The sequence below is a fragment of the Nyctereutes procyonoides genome, unplaced genomic scaffold (assembly GCF_905146905.1).
Source record: "Nyctereutes procyonoides isolate TBG_1078 unplaced genomic scaffold, NYPRO_anot_genome, whole genome shotgun sequence".
NCBI lineage: Eukaryota > Metazoa > Chordata > Mammalia > Carnivora > Canidae > Nyctereutes > Nyctereutes procyonoides.
In genome coordinates, this window is record NW_026575047.1 from 38,407,618 (window position 1) to 38,428,765 (window position 21,148).

A 21,148-nucleotide genomic window follows, 5' to 3' on the forward strand; every position below is an offset into this window, starting at 1 on the left:
ATCATGAACGCAAACGAATCTCAAAAACATAATAGGAAATGAGAAAAGTTGCAAAAGATCATTTAGCAGGATGCCAGTTTTGTAAAACCGAAAGACAGAAATTGGCATTCTATGCAGTCGGCAGACCCACACATCATACGTAGTAACACTATATGATATGGGATGATAGGCACCAACTTGAGCGCAGGACTGGGGAGGAAGGAGAAGTGATGAGGGTGGGGTGGGGCTTTAGTTAGGTCTAATTCTGCATTCCTTTAATAAATACCAAGTAAAAGGAGCAAAATGTTCTAGGTCTACTCTCGCGTGGGGGGCGTGGGTGTCGTCGGTATAACCTGCGCCGGTCCGCGTGTCTGCAGCGTGTCCTCGTTTACACAACACAGGCCCACGCGCTGCAGGGTCCCGGCGGCCTCCTGGCCCCGCGCGGTCGCGGGGGAGCAGCTTCTGGGCTGCGGAGGCCGGGGGCGGCGGGGGGCGGCGGGGGGGCGCCTGGCCGCAGCCGGGGTCCGCGGAGGCCCCCGGGGAGGCCCGGAGAGAGCCCGGACGAGGGGCCCGGGCTGAGGAGCGGGGAGCTGGCCCCGGGGCGGGGTGGCTGGCGGCTGCAGGCTGCGCTCATCGCCGGGGGGGCTCTAAACCCCGAGACCGCGAGGGACCCCCCCCCCGAGGGCGCCGCGGCCCGGGAGCAGGCCCGCCAGCGGCCGTAGGCCCCGCAGCGCGGGAGGGCGGGAGGGCGGGCTCGGGCTTCGGGGGAGCCGCGGCGGACCGGGCCGCGGGGGGGGCCGCGGGCCAGAGCCGGTTCTGCAGCCGCGACCCGAACCGCGCGCCAGGGTCCCCCCGCGCTGGGGCCCGGCGGGCACACGGCGGCTCCCCCACGTCGGAGGCGGCGCGCTCTGCCCGCGGGGCTCGCCGGGCTGGGAGCGGCGGCTGCAGCGCGGGGCCGGGGCCGGGTCCGGGTCTGGGTCTGGGCCGGGTCTGGGCCGGGCGGCGGGCGGCGGGCGGCGGGCGGCGGGCGGCGGGCGGCGGGCGGGCCGCGCCGAGGGCGGGGCCGGCCGCGCGGGGGCGGACCTCGACGCGCTCGCGGCCGCTCGCTGGCTGTGGGGCCGCGGCGGCTGGTCTGCCGGGTCGCGCCGGAGGACGGGCCTTCGGGCGGCGGCTCGGGCGGCCTGCGGACCGACGCGCGGGCCGACGCGCAGGCCCCGCGCCCGCCGTGTCCCCCTCCCGCCGGGCCGGGCCCGCGCCATGGCCGCCTCGCCGGGCTCGGGCAGCGCCAACCCGCGGAAGTTCAGCGAGAAGATCGCGCTGCACACGCAGCGGCAGGCCGAGGAGACGCGGGCCTTCGAGCAGCTCATGACCGACCTCACCCTGTCGCGGGTGAGCGCGGGGGCCCGGGCGGGGACGGGGGCGCGCGGGCGGCGGCGGCGGCGGCGGCGGCGGCGGCGGGGCCGGGCCGGGGGCGCGCGGGGGAGCGGAGCGGAGCGGGGCGGAGCTGGGCGGGGCGGGGCGGGGGCCGCGAGCGGGGCCGCCGCGGCCGCGGCCTAGGCGCGTCCCCTCCCGCCGGCCCCCGGCCCTCGGCGGAGCCCGCGGGGGCGGCTGGGGCGCGGGGCCCGAGGCCCGAGGCCCGAGGGCAGGGGCCGGCCGGGCGCGGCGGGCGGCGGGCGGCGGCGCGAGGGCGGCCGGAGGGGGAGGGCGAGCCGAGCCCCGGGAGGAAATCACCAACAGCTCGCGGGCGGGCGGCGCGGCTTCTCGTAGCTCCGCACATCCTCCGCCCGCCGCCTGTGGACGGCGGGGCCCGGGGAGAGCCGGGCGCGCCGTGAGCCCGGGGCGGGCGGGGGTTGCGCGCCGAGCGAGGCTTTCCTCTGTGTCCCCCGCGGAGGTGCCTCCTCGGTGCGCTGGCCCGCGCTCAGCCCGGGGATTTAACGAGACCTGGCAAGGTGCGCGGCGTCGCTGGCGACGGAGGAGGGTCCAGGAGCGATGAGTAAGGCGCGAGCCGGGACAAACACCCGGAGGTTGGGAAACTGTTGAGGGAGGCAGTGGAGGATGGAGAGCCGAGAGGAGAGTCGCGCAGGGCTGCGGGGAGGAGGGTCAGCGCGAGCCGGCCAGGCCTTGAGGCTCCCGCGCGCTGACCTTGAAGGACCGTCGAGAACCCGGGGGAGGACACGCAGATGCTGGGCGGGGGGCAGCCTCCCCGGGGAGCTGCGAGCGGACTTGCACGCAGCGGGGGCCCGCTCGCTCGGCGGCACACACGTTACTTTTTTGGCCAAGCACGGTGTTTGGGAAAACTTCTTCTTGAGTCTTGTTGCCAGAACTTTTTAATTGGGAGATTTTCATATAAAACCTTTATTTAGGGCAGCCCCGGTGGCGCAGCGGTTTGGCGCCGCCTGCAGCCCGGGGTGCGATCCTGGGGACCCAGGATCGAGTCCCACATCGGGCTTCCTGCTTGGAGCCTGCTTCTCCCTCTGCCTGTGTCTCTGCCTCTCTCTCGCTCTCTCTGAATGAATAAATAAATAAATAAATCTTTAAAAAAAAAACTTTATTTATTTATTTATTTATTTATTTATTTATTTATTTATTTATTTATTTATTTATTTTCCCTTCCTCCCTTCCTCTCTTCCTCACTTCCTCCGGGCCCCCTTCCCCAGTCTCCCCCCTCCTTTTCTTCTTTTCCTATCTTCATATACATATACATATACATATATATATATATTTAAAATTGGGAGACCTGGTAGCAGTCTTCCTGAATTCCCATACGACAGCCTTTGGCTGGAGCTGGACGACGGTAGCCCCCTCCCCTGGAGTGTGGATTCTCTCTAGTTGACCACACCACACCCTGTCATGAGCTCCCACACCACAGCTAGGTGTCATTTGCCATTTATCATGTTTTTGATGTTTTCTTTAAGTGAAGTAAAAGGGAAATGAAATATTCTTTTTTTCTCATATTTTTATGGTAAGAAAAATATAGAGAGATAAAGAAGGCTGAGAGGTTTTTTTTTTAATATTTTATTTATTTATTAGAGAGAGAGAGAGAGGGAGGGAGAAGCTGACTCCTCACTGAGCAGAGAGGCCTGATGTAAGTCCTGGATACCAGGATCTAGAGATCATGACCTGAGCCCAAGGCAGATGCTTCATGAACGAAGCTGCCCAGGAACCCCAAGGCTAAGGATTTCAATAAAATTATTTTTTAACGCCCCAAATAGCTTTACTCATATATTATCTACTTGGTGTCCACAGGCATATACATACATGTGTGACCTTGGTTAGATTCAGGGATGAGCATGATGAGCTAGCAGAGAGCACATTGAGAATGGTTGGGTGAAAGCTGAGGCTTAACACTGGGATGTGTGTTGTTATGTGTTGTTTAGCTAAAATGTGTATACAAATACAGGCACTCTGTATATATACCTAGAGTTGATCCAATCTCCACCCAATTCATGAACCCTCTTTATTTATTTATTTATTTTTAAAAGATTTTATTTATTTATTCATGAGAGACAGAGAGAGATAGAGAGGGAGGCAGAGACACAGGCAGAGGGAGAAGCAGGCTCCATACAGGGAGCCCGATGTGGGACTTGATCCTGGGACTCCAGGATCACGCCCTGGGCCGAAGGCAGGCACTCAACCGCTGAGCCACCCAGGGATCTCCTATTTTTTATTTTATTTAAAAAATATTTATTCATGAGACACACGGAGAGAGAGAGAGAGAGAGAGAGAGAGAGAGAGAGAGAGGCAGAGAGGCAGAGACATCAGCAGAGGGAGAAGAGAGAGAGAGAGAGAGAGAGAGAGGCAGAGAGGCAGAGACATCAGCAGAGGGAGAAGCCGGCTCTGTGCAGGGAGCTGGATGTGTGACTCGATCCCAGGACCCTGGGATCATGCTTTGAGCCAAAGGCAGATGCTGAACCATTGAGCCACCCAGGTGTCCTCAAGAACCCTCCTTAAAGCATCCCTGATAGATAAAGCCATGAGTAATGTATAGACTTTTTTTAAGGCAAAATTTTTTCACAGATCCTCTGTGTTTATTTAAATGAGTTTAGTTATGTTACTTAAATATGTTCAGACATACACTTGTACATAAAGTCCTTTGATAGTGGCTGTGGTACAAGTACCATAACTAAAAGACATGCACAAAATAAATTCACTCAATGTTAAAAATGCAATAAATTCAAAATCATGTTAATTTTATATGACATAAGCTATTTTGCTGAACTCGATTGAAACTCTCAGTATGGATATGATGCTAGCCCCTATAGCTCAGGTTTTCTTGAGTTAGCAAGGCTGATCTGGTATGCCCCATGGGGTAACTCAATTCAGCCACTACTTTTCTCTATTCTAATTACGATAGAATTATGATGTCACTTTGCCCCTAACCTGGAACAGCGCATCATTTACATGTTAGTTCCTCCTGTGTTCTTTTTCTGCTATCAATTACAGGTAAAGTAATACTACTTTGGTCCACTGTGTTTATATTTTTTAATATATTAAAAAAATTTTTTAAAGTAATCTCTATGCCAACCTGAGGCTCAAACTCACAACCCCAAGATCAAGAGCCACACACCCTTCTAACTGAGCCAGCCAGGCACCCCAGGTCCAACATGTCTATAAACACAAGAGCAGAAGAGAACATTGAATTTGCCATGTTGTATTTGCTTATTTAAAAATTTTAAGGATTACTTTTATAATGAAATTTACAAAACTGAACACTTCTCATGGAGAACTCTTAAATTTCCAGGCATATGTCTGTAAACCTCCAAAGGTCCAAAGATCCCAGATGGAGAAGAATCCATCTAGCTCATTATTGTATGTATGTATGTATTTATGAGAGCAGGGGAGGAGCAGAGAGAGAATCCTAAGCAGGTTCCATGCTCAGTGTGGAGTCAGTCTCACAACCCTGAGATCATGACCTGAGCTGAACTCAAGAGTTCAAGTGCTCAACCACTTAGCCACCCAGGCAGCCCCCAACCACTTCGTTATTGGTACTAGATGGCAGATACACTGACTCTCCATTATCAGCCCATGACAGACATCAATAATCAATCTAGATATTCTTTCCTCTCTGAGCCCGGGTTGGGTTCCAAGGCATTCTCTATATAATCAGAGCCAATCCTTTGGAGTTAGGGTTAAATCCTATTTACCTAGTAGGTGGGATAAACTAGATTATGGGGAATATTTCACTCTAGCTTTAGGGGTTCAGCCTTATTAGGAAACAGTGGGAATATTTGAGAAGAGAATGCTAGGGGGATTACTTTAGTGGTGGTACCTGGGATAAAAAGTAGAGGCAGATATGCCTGGAAAGATGCTGTTCTGTTGTTCATTCATTAATTTGTCATTACTGGAATACCCTCTGTGGTTAATGGCAGGGAGAGGTGAAGACATGGTGTCTTGCTTCAACGGTCTCATTTATTTGTTTATCAGATACTTATTGAGTCCCTAGTGTGTGCCAGAGGTTAGGATGGAAACTGGAGATTTCAGTAGTGAGAAAGCAAAATACAGTCTCCTCATGAATTTTAGGATTTAATGGAGAAAATAGTCCTTTGACAAGTAAGGACACGTTTTGATGAATACTACAATAGGGGAAACAGATATAACTCTGGGAATGGATGGTAGGGAGTCCTCAACTCTTCTAGTAGCCTGAAGGATTAGTATGGGGGTGGCAAACTATTCCAGGGTATGAGGTTTAGCAAGGGGACAAAGAGGGTGATTTGAGTTGAGGCATTCACAGGGATCTGATTGTAGAGACAGGATTTGGGACTTGATCCTGAGGACAATGGAGAATCATGAAGGGGTGGGAGCAGGGGAGATTTGCATTTTAAAAGGATACCTTTAGCTCCAGAGTGGTGGATAGAACTGAGGGGAAGGTGGCAGAGAAACTATTTGAAGGTTGAGATAGTAGTCCAGGAGATGTGATGATGGTCTTGACACTAGGATGGGAACAAGAGGGAAGCAGAGGGGCAAACAGATCAATAGGGAGCTAGAAATGACCAGACTTGGCGAATGAGTGATCCCCAGCTTTGAGACTTGAGCCATTTCAGGGTATCCTCCAGTAAGAACTGGAGCACTGGCTGGAGCAAGGTGCGAACAGAGGCCTCAGTGTCAGGAGTTGCTGGTTTTAGGTGCCTGTGAGGCATTTAAGTAGAGATAGTCCTGCAGGCAGTTGTTTATATGGCCCTGGAGCCATTGAAGGATCTCCAAATAAGGAGGGAAGTCTAGGCTAGTGATATAAATGTGGGAACCTTCAGTGTGTAGTTGTGGTAGTAGATTTCAGCTGCCTAAGAATTTCTAGAACGCATCTTACAAATTGGTGACCTAAATTCTAATTTGGTCCTTGCGGGGATGTGGGGGTATGTGTGTGCCTGAATATGTTTAAAAAAAAAAATTAGGACCAACAGTGAATATTGGGATTTTACATTACAGTCTGGATTCTGGATTCTTTTGAAAAATGAAATCATCTAACAGCCCTCATCCTACATTTCTGCATGATAGCAGTTGCCTGGAGCCCCATGGTGGCTTCCCCCATTGGAAAGTGCATAGATGTTTCAGTTTGCCACAGTTCCTTATGATTCCAGCAGCTTCGCTGCAGACATTTGAGTTTGTAAGCCCTGCTGTAAAGTGAAATGTGGAAAGGGCCAAGAGAAGCCCAGGGAGGTCTACCATATAAAGAGGAGGTAGAAGGGGGGGCCAGCAAAAAAGACCAAAGAACAACCAGAAGGGAAAGGAGAGCATGTCAACCAGCTGAGCCCAATGCTGCTGACTCAGTTTGACATGATAAAGACGTGTCCTTTGGTCTAGTCAAGTGGAGGCCATTGGTAATGTTGGTGAGAGCCACTGTGTTCACAGTGAGCTGGTTGGAATGGAGGTTGTGAGGCATCCAGGACTGAATGGAAGGAAAGAGAGACAGGACAGGGAACTTGTTCCAGAAGTTCGACTTTGAAAGACATCTTGTAGTTTGGAGAAACCACAGGGTAAACACAGCACATCAATCTCCTGGAGCGTTAATGTAGCTGGAATATTTGGGGAGAATCATTTTTATATTAAAACAAATATTAGATATGTTCTGTGTCAGTGAGGCCTCCAAGAGAGGAAAAAAGATTAGACATATTGGATCTGGGTTAAATATTGAGTGCTGTCTTTTTGCCATGTGCTATGCAGACTCCTTTGCGTTCATTATCTCATATGATTTTCACAATGGCTGAAGGGAACATGTATCTAGAATATTCTTCATTTTGCAGATGAGCAAACTGAGACTTGCGAGGTATGGTTACATGGCTGATTAGTGGCAGAGCTGGGGTTTGAATATGGCTGTGCCACTGAATGTCTGTGTACTCAACTGCTTTTATTGCCTTCTCCCCCCAAGGAGATCTACGTATACCAGCAGCATCTATTGAAAACACTTTCCCCATTGAATTGCTATGATACTTTTGTCAAAAATCAATTGGCCAGATATTGTGTGGGTCTATTTTTGGACTCTCTTTTTTGTTCTGTTGATCTGTATATATCTCTCTCTCTGACAGTAGCATGCTGCCAGAATTACTGTAGCTTTATGGTAAATCTGGAAACAAGGTAACAGTCTTCCAGCTTTGCTCTTTTTAAAGATTGCTTTCACTGTAGGTCAGATTGCTTTGGCTGTAGGTTTGTCTTTCACAGATCCATAAATTTTAGGATTCTATTGTCAGTTTCTACAAAAAGACCTGCTGGGATTTTGGTTTGTGATTGGCTGTTATGAGACTTTTTTAAAAAACGAGTTAGTGAGGCTTGGATCTCATTTCATATAGATGTTGAAGGACATTAATCCACTAAAGTGTGTGACTACAGGCTAAAGGTTGCTAACCTAAGTTAAAAGGTGAGGCATGTAGGGAAGAGATGTGGAGGAGCCAGGAATGAGATAAATGGTTGCTGATGCTCGTGCATAGTGGAGGAATAATAGGGTGCAGTGAGGTCTTGGGCAAATTATAACTTAAGCCCTGTGAAAGGAGGCAGCTGCTTCTCAACTCCATGCATTGTTGCCATGCAAGTACATACATTCAGTGTTGTTTGATCTTTCAGTCAAGAGGAGTTGGAAATCCAGATTTTTATACAGTCTTCCAGTTTGAAATGAAAGTTTAAGTGGGTTAAAGTTCATTTGTAATGAAAGTTTAAGTGGGTTAAACTTCATTTCATAAAGTTTGATTAAACTTTAAGTAGATTAGACTCACATGATACTGACCCACTCAAAATATTGAGTAGGTATCATGTGAGTCAAATAGAACCCTCTAAATGTGGCCCCTGTCCCGGCCAATCTGTGGCCTCTGCCTTAGGCTACTCATTCTTCAGTGCACATTTTCATCATCAGTAAGCATGCTGGTTTTGAAGACAATGTCTAAGGTTCTTTCTAGCTCATTGATTCTAGATTTCAAAAGAGGAAAATATGAAAGTGATTTAAGGGTTTAGAAGGTAGTTGAGAATATCAACAATGAAGATGATACTTTGAGAAGTTAATCCAGAGCTTTCCATGTTATATCCTACTGTCATGTCTGTTTTCTCTTTTAATCCTTCTTACATTGTTTTTGTGGAGTAGACGGCAGAATAACTTACCCTACCACGTGGGAGCCTCAGGTTACAGAGTCAGATCTTCCAGTTGTGAATCCTTTCCCTATAGCACAACAGTCTCTGAAGACTTGAGAATAGGCAGGTTGGGAGGGAGAGCAGGTGTGGGAGGGCCTCAGGCTCAGGTGAAAGCAGGTCTCTAGCTAGATTTAGAACTTAGCTTGGTTGAAGTGTCAAGGCTTTTGGGTAAAAGTTGAAGCCTTTATGAGAACTCTCTGAAGGCAAGAACTTTGGCATGTATTCATCCTAGTAAGAGTGCCTGGCACAGTGCTGAACACACAGTCAAATGTCTTTTTGTATAAGTGAATAAATGGATGGATTGATGGAAGAAGGAATCAGTCTTGAGATCAAGGCGGTTGAGAATTTTGTCTAGAGAATTTCAAGGATAGAGAGTCAAATGCTTCTGGTAAGTGCTTTGAGAATGCCAAGATCAAAAGCTGAGACTTCATTCTTATAATCCAGCTGATAGATGGAAAGGCTGACTGTGTCCTCCTTCTCATATTTGACTCTTGGATCTGGGCTTTGATGAATAGATTATAGCTGCCTCCCAATGCAGTGTGTTTGAGAAATCAAATAACGATGGGTATGAGGAAGTTAAGGCCACTAAGGCAGAGGCCACAGATTGGCCGGGACAGGGGCCACATTTAGAGGGTTCTATTTGACTCAATGATACCTACTCAATATTTTGAGTAGGTCAGTATCATGTGAGTCTAAGTTTTGTATGCCTCTAAAACTTCCAACCAGATATAGGTTCTTATCTTTTGGAAATGCATATTGAAATATGGAATGATACAATATATGGATTTCTTTCGATGGGCTGCTATAGGTCATTGGAATAAAGATGAATCAAGACCGATCATAAGGGGGATCCCTGGGTGGCTCAGTGGTTTAGCGCCTGCCTTTGGCCCACGTTGCAATCCTGGAGTCCTGAGATCGAGTCCCACGTCGGGCTCCCGGCATGGAGCCTTCTTCTCCCTCCTCCTGTATCTCTGCCTCTCTCTCTCTCTCTCTATGTCTATCATGAATAAATAAATAAATCTTTAAAAAAAACAAAAGACTGATCATAAGATCATCGTGGAAGCTAGAAACTATTAGATGGGGTTTCATTATACTCACCTCTCTATATATTTGAAATTTTTCATAATAAATATAAAAACTGAACAAAATCAGAGCTTCAAAGGCCCAGCAATGCTTTTGATCAACCAAACTTCATTTTTCTCTGAGCTTGTAAATAGTATGATCATTGAGAGATAAATGGAACAAAGGAAAGGACTATGGCAGATATAAGAATGTGGTGTTTTTTGTTTTGTTTGTTTTTTGCCTTTTTTTTTTTTTATTATAAGAGAGAGAGAGAGGTGTGGGAGGAGAGGGGCAGAGGGAGAGGGAGAAAGAGAATCTTAAGCAGGTTCCATGCCCAGTGTGGAGCCAGTCTCACAACCCTAAGATCATAACCTGAGCCAAAATCAAGAGCCGGATGCTTAACCAGCCGAACCACCCAGGTGTCCAAGAATGTGGGTTTTGAGGTAGCCACAGCTTGACCTCCTTTAGCTGTGTGACCTTGGGCAAATGTTGAACTTCCTTAAGTCTGGGTCTCCAGGTCTGTAAAAGCAGGATGACATGGTCTCCCTTGGTGGTTGTGGAGAGGGTTAGGGATGAAATGGGCAAAGCATCCAAGGATAGCATCTGGTTCATCTATTTAGTAGCTTTTATTTTTATTAGACAAAGGGACTAATAATGAAAGGCCTTCAGGGTTCCCATTGCCTCTTTATTCCCCACGTGAATTATAAGTGCCAAGGGTTATATAACCACAGGGCTAATTTATTATTTTAGAAACAGAGCTCTTGAAGACCAGATTGGACCCCTTTGGGGTCTGCAAGAACTGTAACCAGTTTACTGCCTTTTGAAAAATGAAGCAAGGAGGAACTTGGAGAAGAAAGGCGTATGAAGGACACCTGGGTAGCTCAGCGGTTGAGCGTCTGCCTTCAGCTCAGGGCGTGATCCCAGGATCTGGGATCAAGTTCCGCATCGGGTTCCTTCCAGGGAGCCTACTTCTCCCTCTGCCTGGGTCTCTCCCTCTCTCTCTCTCTGTGTCTCTCATGAATGGATAAATAAAATCTAAAAAAAAAAAAAAAAGGCATATGAAAGCAGTGGGATGCCATTTGATACCTGTTGGGTTGACCTCCTTCTTTGCCACAGTTAAGGATGATATTCAAGGTTAGTGAGTTTTCTTGTGACACTGTTTTCTCACATATACTCTTTATACCTGCTGGGAAAGCATTTTGGTGTTATGTATTGAGAGCCATCTAAAAGCCCTTTCCCAGAGACTTAGTTATCACTCTTTGTAATGTGTTCTTAGGAAATAATTCAGAAGAAGAAATGTTATCTAGCCATTAAAAAATGATTACTGTCATAGAAAAGAGTTAAGTGTAAGCATGCAAGATTGTACCTGAGTTATGATTACTGCCAGGCAGGTATTACACACACACGTTAAGTGGAGGCTGGACAAGAGTACATGGAAGAGAAAACAGTTACTGTGTTAGAGTCATAGAGGATGGCTTAATTTTCAAGAGATTCTTTTACTGCTGTTAGAGATTGTGCCTGCACACCTACATATACTCAGAGACCTTACTGTCATGGCTCATGGAACATTTGGAACATGGGTAAATCCTTTCCAAAAATGGATTAATCAAAAGGAAACCTAAAGGTTTCTACCTAACCTAAAGGTTCTACCTAAAGGTAGAAAAGAAATTGAAACTAAGACTTTCACTCTTGAACCATTTTGCTACAAAATACCCCTACTTCAATGCTTCTCTCAGATCTTTGCTGTTATCTCTCAACCACCTTGAAATCTCTTTGTTTCCAGGTCCAATTTCAGAAGCTTCAGCAATTGCGCCTCACACAGTACCATGGAGGGTCCTTACCAAATGTGAGCCAACTACGGAGCAGTGCGTCAGAGTTCCAGGTACTTTCAGATACTTCCTTTCTCCAGGCTGAATTGAGTGTAAAAAGATAGGCAACCATTGTCTTTAGGAGGATTGGATCTTCAAGGATAAACTGGGCATAGATACAGTTCAGTATTCTTCTGGGAAGCCCATCATTCTTTTCCTAGTTTCTACAGCCTGACATAGAATTATCTCACGGTGTATTTGTATTTGTATTTGCCTCATGCTAAGGCAGTACTGTCCAGGAGAAATATACTGTGAGCCATGTATATAATCCAGTCTTCTCTAGTAACCACATTAAAGAAAAAGAAACAGGCACAATTAATTTTACTATTATTTAAATAACTTAAATAATTATTTAACCCAGTAGATCTGAAATGTTACCATTTCACCATATACTTGGTTTAACAAACATAAATGAGATAGTTCACATTCTTTTTTAAAATCTATACTAAATCTTTGAAATCTGGTATACTTCTAGCACATCTTGGTTGAGACTGACCATATTGCATGACCTTTCTGTGGTTGGTTTCTACCATGTTGGACAGTGCAGATCGAAGGCCCAGATAAGTGGTCTCTTTTGCATGTAGATTATTGCAGCGTCATAGGGTGCCTCAGTCATTCAGATCAATGGAGAACCTTGTTCTGAACAACATGGAATCAATATTTCAGACAGTGATATAGAATACTGTTAAGATCCAAATTAGATATCCTAGTCTGAAAAATTAGGGACCTGTCATCCAATTAAAACAATTTAAGATTTGGTTTTGAAGTTGGGATATAAACTTTAAGATGAGGGGTGAGTTGATTTATTTGAATGCCTGTACATTTTAAAAGTACTTCTTTCTTTGCTGTAAAAGCTGGGTTCACTTGTTTGTTGATGGTCCCATAAGGCAAAAGTATTATTTGAAATAGAGACTTCCATCTGAGAGTGCTCGCAAGGGTTGTTAAATATAATGGTTATTAGAAAAAGCACAACGTGAACATATTTGTACCCTGTTACACTGAATCTTGTCTTTCATATATTGACATTGGTATCTTGCTGTACTATATATATACACACACACACACTATATGTCTGGATCGGAGGTCTACCTCTAGACCAGACAATCTTCTACATTGGCCTATTGGATCATTGAGTATCCAGATAAAGTAGGTATCTGCTTTATGCTGGATCACATGCTTCTGAAAACAGAACACTATCAAGGTTTGCTGTGTTTGAGATCCTGATTCTGTGATACTTTATAGTCAACTTTAGAGGAATATAGGTAGAACTTAATATCCTGCCCCTGTCCTGTTGCAGTGGGGGATGGGATGAACTAACAACCCTTGGCCTTCCCATGATTCTTTCTTTGAATAATTCTTCTGCTTCTCCTCCCCCCTCCTTCTTCATATCGCTTTGAATCAATCACAAACTTACAGAAAAGTTGAAAGTTCAGTACAAATAACTTTTTTTTTCCCCTTAAGAAAATACATTGCTAACCTGATTCTCTCTCAACCCCAAATATTTTACTGTGTATTTTCCTACAAGCAAGGACGTTGTCTCTCATAACCCAAACAGAGCCATCAAAATCAGAAAATTAACAGCGGAAAGTTATGACCATCTGATCCACAGACTCCATTCACATGTGGTTTTACCTCAAGTTCCACTGCTGTCCTCTGCAGCAGAAGGATCCAGTTTAGAATTGCATGTATTTATTGTCCTGAGTCTCCTTCAGTCTAGAACAGTTTTTCAGTCTTTTATTTTTGATGTTAAAGAAATTATTTTTGACTTTTATAACCTTAGCCACTTTTGAAGAGCACCAGCCAGGTGTTTTGCAGAATCTCCCTCAGTTGGGGTTTGTCTAATGCTTCTTCATGATTCGATTCAGATTGGTGTCTTTGGCAGGAATAGCACGGAAGTGATGCTGTTATCTAAGTAGCCCTTTAAGTGGGTGATTGTCTTTTGTCCTATGACTGATGGTGTTCACTTTTATTAATTACGGTGGTGGTACTCTTCCCCTTTGTAGTTAACAAATGTTTTGTGAGGAGATACCTTATCCTGGTCCTTATTAAACTTTCATATGTCCTTTTATTTATTTCTGTATAGCTGGTTTGTAGCTTCTTATTTTATTCAATGGGTTATAATCTAGAATTATTATTTTGATCACATTATCTCAGTGCAAGCCCTCTTCTTGGGATTCTTGACAAACTGAGGAGAAAAAGGGGATTCTAAACACAGATTTTTTTTTTTTTGGTAAACTTTTTTTGAGGTATAATTTACCTACAATGCAATTGACCTTTCTTTTTAAAGATTTATCTATTTATTTATTGAGAGAGAGAGCACGAGTGCAAATGAGTGTGGGAGCAGGGAGAGGAGCAGAGGGAGAGGGAAAAGCAGACTCTCCACTGAGCAAGGAGCCCCACAAGGGATGCTATCCCAGGACCCCGAGACCCGGACCTGAGCCGAAATCAAGAGTTGGATGCTTAACTGACTGAGCCACCCAGGCGCCCTTCTGTTGACCTTTCTTAGGCATTACAGTTCTGTGTTGTATAACCACCACCATAGTCAATATATAGAACAGTTTCATCATCCTCCAGAAGTTCCTTTATGTTCCTTTGTAATCTGCCTCCACCAATCTGCCTTCTGGAAACCACTGATCTGCAGTTTTGCCCATTCCAGTGTGTCCTATAAAGGGAATTAAAAGTGTGTAATCTTTTGAGTTCTTCTTTCAAACTGCCCTAAACTGCTGCCCTAACAAAGTACCATAAACGGGGTGGCTTAAAACAGCAGAAATTCATTCTCTTGTAGTTCTGAGGCTAGAAGTCTGTGATCAAGGTGGCAGTAGAAGCATGCTATCTGATGGCTCTAGGGAAGAATCCTTCCTTGCCTCTTCCTAGGTTCTGCTGGTTGTTGCCAGCCCTTGATCCCCTTTGGTTTGTAGCTCCCTCACTCCAGCCTCTTCTTTCATTCCATATAACTGTCTTCCTTGTGTCTCTGTCCAAGGCTCCCTCACCTTTGTCCTTTAAAGCCACCAGTCATTGGATCGAGGGCCCACTCTAATCCAATACGATCTTGTCTTAAGTTGATTACATTTGTAAAGATTCTGTTTCTAAATCAGATCACATTCACAGGTATGGGGCCTTAAGGCTCAAGGGTATCTTTTCAGGGGAACAGGATTCAACTCACTGCATTACATTTATCTATAGTTTATTTTTATTTATTTATTTTTATTGCTGAGTAGTATTCCATTGTATGGGGGTACTGTAATTTCTTTATCCATGCATCACTTGATGGGCATTTGAATGGTTTCCACGCTTTGGTAATTGTGAATAAAGATACTCTCACATAGAGTTTTTATGTAAATACCTAGTAGTGCCGGATCATATGGCAAGTGTATCCTTAACTTTATTAAGAAACTGCCAAACTGTTTTATAATGTTTCTGTACTGTTTCACATTCCCACCAGCAGTGTGGGAGAGTTCAGGTGATTCTGCACTGCTCTCCAGCACTTCATACTCCAGTATTTCAGGGTTGTTGTTTTTTAACTGTGGCATAAAACACAACATAAAATTTACCATCTTAATCATTTTTAAGTATATAGTTCAGTGGTGTTAAGTATATTCACATTGTTGTGCCACCAGTCTCCAGAACTTTCTCATCTTACAAAACCGGAACCCAGTACCTGTTAGGCTACAACTCCTGATTCCCCCTCCCCCCACCCCCGCCCCCATAAGCACAGTGCTGCTTTCTACCTCTGTGAATTTGACTACTCCAGGCACTTCATGTAAGTGGAATTACACGCTACTTGTCTTCTCATGACTGGCTTATTTCACCTGGCATGATGTCCTCAAGGCTCACCCATATTTTACAGCATGTGACAAGATTTCCTTTTTATTTAAGGCAAGTAATTTTCTGTTGTATGTATGTATCACATTTTGTTTGTCCTTTTACCCATTGTGGATACTTGGGTTGCTCCCACCTCCTGGCTGTTGTGAATAATGCCGCTGTAAACATGGGTGTGAAAATATCTCAGAGACCCTGCTTTTAGTTCTTCTGGGTGTATTGCTGGATCATATGGTAATTCTATTTTAAATATTTTGAGTAATAGCCATTCTGTTTTCCACTGTGTCTGCACTGGTTTGTGTTCCCACCCAGTAGTACATGAGGCTTCTTTAGTCAACATCCCACTAATGGGTGTGAGGTGGTGGTATTTCAGTTTAAAATATTTTTGTTATTCTAGTGCATGTGTAGTGGTCTTTTATTATGGTTTAAATTGTATTTTCCTGATAACTGGTTGTGTTGAACATCTTTCTGTGTGCTTATTTGCCACCCTGACATCTTCCTTGGTGAGGTGTCTGTTCAGATCTTTTGCCCAATTTTTAAATGAGTTGTTCATTTTCCTATTATTGAAAGTTATAAGAGTTCCTCATATTTTTTGGAGGAACCTACCTACCTTCCTTCCTCCCTCCCTCCCGAGGAGAGAGTACAGACGTGTATGCATGAGTGGCACCAGGGGTAGGGGGCAGAGGGAGAATCTTAGGCAGGCTCCAGCATGGAGCCTATGATGGGGCTCGATCTCATGACCTTACCCGAAATCAAAGGTCAGGCACCCAAGGTGACTGAGCCTTCCAGATGCCTCTCATTTTCTCAACCAAGTCTTAAAGAGCAAAAGTTCTTAATTTCAATGAAGCCCAGTTGATCAATTTTGCTGTTTTATGATTTGTGCCTTTTGTGTCTTATCTAAGAATTATATGCTTAACTCAAGATCACAGAGATGTTTTTCCTACGTGGTGTTCTGGAAGTTTTATAATTTTAGGTTATATGCTTAGATAATTTCAAGTTAATTTTTTTTTCAATGTAGTACAAAGTATGAGTTGAGGACCACATTCTTTGCATATGGAGGCTGAGTTGCGCCAGCACCAACACCATTTGTGAGAAGACTTTTCTTTCCTATTGAATTACCTTGGCACCTTTTTTTTTTTTTTAATTTATTCATGAGAGACACAGAGGCAGAGACACAGGCAGAAGGAGAGGGAGAAGCAGGCTCCATGCAAGGAGCCCAATGTGGGACTCGATCCCAGGACTCCAGGATCATGCCCTGGGCTGAAGGCAGGCGCTAAACTGCTGAACCACCCAGGGATCCCCCATCCTTGGCACTTTTGTTGAAAGTCAGTTGACCATGTTTGTGTGGGTCTGTTTCTGGACTTCATCTTCTGTTCCATTGATCTCCATGCCCCTCATTTTACTAATACCATACTTTTTATCTATTGATCTGCCTATTTATTTATTTTTTAAAGATTTTATTTTTGAGCAATGTGTACACCCAACCTGGGGCTTGAACCGATAACCCCAAGATTAGGAGTTGCATACTTTTCTGACTGAGCCAGCTAGGTGCCCCTAATATCACACTTTTTTAAGAAGTTGAGATATAATTGACTTATAACATTATATTAGTTTTAGGTGTGGAATGTAATGATTCGATATTTGTATGTATTACAAAATGATCACCACAATAAGACTAGTTAACTTCTGTCACCAAACAGTTACAAAAATTTTTTTTCTTGTAATGAGAAATTTTAAGATTTACTCTCTTAGCAACCTTCAAATAGGCAATACAGTTTATTAACTATAGTCACCATACTGTACATTAGCTCATGGCTTATTTTACAACTAGAAATTTGTGCCTTTTAACCCCCATTACCCATTTTATCTACCACCCACCCCTTTAAGATTCCACATAAAAGTGAGAACCTACTAATACCAAACTGTCTTGATTGCTATATCTTTACAGGAAGGCTTGGACTCAGGTAGTGAAGAGTTCTCCAACTTTGTTCTTTTTAAAAGTTGTGTGGCTTATTTTAGTTCCTTTACTTATCCATACAATTGTAGAATCAGCTTGTTGACTTCTATGAAGAAAACCTGCTGGGATTTTAGATGGGGTTGTGTGGAATCGTAGACCAGGTTGGGGAGAATTAACATTTCAATAATAAATCTCAATAATAATGAGCCTCCCAGTCCATAAACGTGGTACAGAAGCATGAATTGTAATTCAAGTGAAGTTGCTTATAATGATTTATTTTCACATAGTCAGTCCTCCTCTCTTTCTCTTGTGTTTATAGATCACTTTGGAGTTTACCAAATACTTTCACATCTATTATTTTACTTGATCTTCACTACAACATTTGTTTGGTAACCATTGTACCATTTTAATATCGGTTAAAGACCAATTTTCTATCCTAATGAAGGATCTCAAAGCACATTCTTTTCCTCCAACCCAGTGGGCACTTTTACAGAGAACACAGACTTATCAGATAAGTAAGCCAAAACAAGCTTTTCAGGCTGCCTTCTGATAATCTTCAGTGAGGGGTGGGTCATCAGGCAGGGGTGGCTAGGGTACAGCCCTCCTATCTCTAGGCAAGACCCAACATCTGTACAGTGAAGGCAGAGAGGAGGAAGTGGCATTATCTTCCTCTCCGAAAGCAAGGGCTGTGTCTTCGGGTTAGGGGAGAACCAACTGTTCTGCAGCATGTTCTAGCCTGCCTAAGAGCTCAGGCACCTGTTTGTTGTGTGACCTGATTGTCAGGCAGCTACAGAGAGAGGGACAGAGGGCTTCTCTCTGTGTAGGGATAATCCTTCAGAGCCTCCATGCAACCTACCTAGTCCTTTTGAATTCTATCCCTAAAAACTAATCATACTTTTTATATTTCTGATTACTACATTTTAACAAAATTGCATCATCTTGTTTATAACTGAGGGTGTATGAGTTCTCACTGATTTAGAGAACAGTCTGGTAGCCAAAGGGAGAAAGGTGGGTTGCAGGGCAGTCAAGGTGGGGAAGGCCAACTCCAGGCCAGTGATTTTTCTAGCCCTGCTGCCAACATGAGAGCGTAGAATGAGGCCCAGAGTTTGCACAGTAAGTACGTGAGAAAACCAGAACTTAAAAATCAAGTCTGGCTCCTAGTTCAATTTTTATGGCTTTCCTTTCAGTTTTTATAATATTCTTTAAAAAAAATTGGTAAAATATGTATGAGTCAAATTCCAACAAATGGAAAACGTTTGTAGTAATATTAATCTGAAAATACTGTTGATAGTAGCTAGCATTTATTGAGCAGGTGCTGTGTGCCAGACACTGCATTTACACTCTCTGCATAGGTTATTTAATTTTTACAAAAACCCTTTGGGGCTCTTACTGTCAGGGGCTAGTCTCATTTTTCTAGAACATTTTGCTTTTCATGATTTGTTTTTGCGTTTGGCACATGAAACTTTAATCAGGCCCAAGAGTTGCCAAATCCACAGAAAAGAGGTAACATCCCTGTTCACATTTTAGCTCTTTTCTTTCTCTCTCTGTCTCTCTCTCTCTCTTTTTAAAGATTTTATTTATTTATTCATGAGAGAAACAGAGAGAGGCAGAGACACAGGCGGAGGGAGAAGCAGGCTCCATGCAGGGTGCCTGATGTGGGACCCGATCCCGGGTCTCCAGGATCAGGCCCTGGGCTGAAGGTGGCACTAAACCGCTGAGGCACCTGGGCTGCCCTGTCTGTCTGTCTGTCTGTCTCTCTCTCTCTCTCTCTTTTGAAGATTTTATCCATTTGGGGTGCCTTGCTCATTTGGTTAAATGTCGGCCAGCTGGGGTCATGATCCTGGGGTCCTGGGATTGAGTCCCACATCCAACTCTCTCCTCAACGGGGAGTCTGCTTCCTTCTCCCCCGCAACTTGTGCTCTCTCTCTTAAATAAATAGGTAAAATATATTGTTAAGAGATTTTACTTATTGGGCAGCCCATCTGTCTCTCTGTGTCTCTCTCTCTCTCTGTGTGTCTCTATGAATGAGAGAGAGAGCACAAGCAGGGGAGAGGGGCAGAGGGAGAAGGAAGAGCAGACTCCACCCTGAGCAGAGAACCCCACTTGGGACTGCATCTCAGCCCCCAGGGATCATGACTTGAGCCAAAGATGGATGCTTAACTGACTGAACCACCCCAGGTGCCCTGGCTCTTTTCTTTCAATAGTTTTTACCAGGACATAAATATTTTTAACAAAATCATCATATTTACTACACATATAGTTTTGTATCTTATTTTTTCACATCGTAAACATTTTCCCATATGTTTAAATGGTCTTTAAAAGAATTTCTTGTGGGGATCCCTGGGTGGCACAGCAGTTTGGCACCTGCCTTTGGCCCAGGGTGCGATCCTGGAGACCTGGGATCGAATCCCATGTCGGGCTCCCGGTGCATGGAGCCTGCTTCTTCCTCTGCCTATGTCTCTGCCTCTCTCTCTCTCTCTCTCTGTGAATATCATAAATAAATAAAAATTAAAAAAAAAGAATTTCTGGTGGCCAACTGTATTCTATTACATGGGTGTCCCACAATTTAACATAAAGGTGTCCCTTATTGTTGGACATTTGGGTTGTTTTCACTGCTTATTCGTAGGACATGTGTGTATATAAATTGATCATGCACTAGGCCAAATAAATTCTCAGTAAATTAAAAAGAAATTGAATTCAAATATAATTGACAAAATTGTGATCAGTAATTTTTAAAAATCCAACCACTTGATCAAACATTTAAATCTTAAAAAAAACTATTAGATATGTTATCAGTGGCCAGTTAGAATACATAAAGAAAAAAAAGATCACATTTGTAATAGCTTAACAATATATATGTATATATGTGTATTAAACATTTGTTTTAGTTAAACTTACAAGAACTGTATGAAAAAAATTGTATAAAGCATGAGAGAATATAAAAAGCTAAAGTTTGCCTTTACTTTGAAAATCTGATGAAAGCTGTGAATCCTACCTGAGAAAAGTACATACACATGTACACATGCTCTCTTTCACTTTCCCGTTTTTAAAAGATTTTGTTTATTTTTTAAAAGATTTATTTATTTTTATAGACAAGTAGAGAGTGGGGCAGAGGGAGAAAGAGAATTTCAAATAGACTCCCTGCTGAGCATGGAGCCCTTTTTGGGGCTGGATCAAGAGTCAGCCACTTAACCAACTGAGCCATCCAGGAGCCCCTCATTCACTTTCTTAAACTTTTTATTAGGGAAAATTTCAAATGTATTACACTCATGTTTGCACATATTTTAATCCCATGTGAAGAATTATTGGCCTAAGATGATTTGCATTTATTTATGTTTGTATTAAATGTTTTTAAAAAAATCCCTGTGCCTTATCTTCTTATGCCTGGTTTTCTGAATCTGTTAAATGCCTCCAAAGAAAATTGTGGATGGTATTTCAGTAACTTGGTACAAGGTTGGACAGGCAGAAAGGGAGTTATTTGAAATCTTTGCCTTTGCTCCCTTAATTCTCAAGCAGCCTTTTAGCAGTTTTTGAAACCTCCTCTGTCCTCAAGCAGAAAATCCAGTCCTACACACATATTTTTTAAAAAGAATTATTAATTTATTTATTTGAGACAGAGAGAAAGAGTGGGGTGGGGGCAGAGGGAGAGGGAGTGAGAATCTCAAGCAGACTCCCCGCTAAGCACGGAGCCTGGTGTAGGGGGTGACCCTGATTTGACCTGATCCCATGACCCTGAGATTATGACCTGAGCTGAAGAAATCAAGAGTGGGACACTTAACTGACTGGAGCCACCCAGGTGCCCCCCAGTCCTATATGCATATTTGGATGCCAGATCTTGAGAGCTGCTTCTTTG

At 44.3% G+C, this 21,148-nt stretch overlaps 1 protein-coding gene across 3 annotated transcripts in view; it reads left to right on the top strand.

Moving 5' to 3' along the window:
* Positions 1-1,093: 1,093 nt before the first annotated feature.
* Positions 1,094-21,148, top strand: part of CRTC3 (CREB regulated transcription coactivator 3) — a 98,495-nt gene continuing 78,440 nt past the window's right edge. The window contains exons 1-2 of one of the 3 annotated variants that reach the window (XM_055326134.1): positions 1,094-1,368; positions 11,435-11,533. In XM_055326134.1, coding sequence (XP_055182109.1) covers positions 1,237-1,368; positions 11,435-11,533 — 231 coding nt within the window. In that variant the 5' untranslated portion in view covers positions 1,094-1,236. Of the gene's footprint in view, positions 1,369-1,698; positions 1,973-11,434; positions 11,534-21,148 lie in introns of those variants that run through there. The other 2 variants (XM_055326133.1, XM_055326135.1) reach the window with 2 other exon arrangements.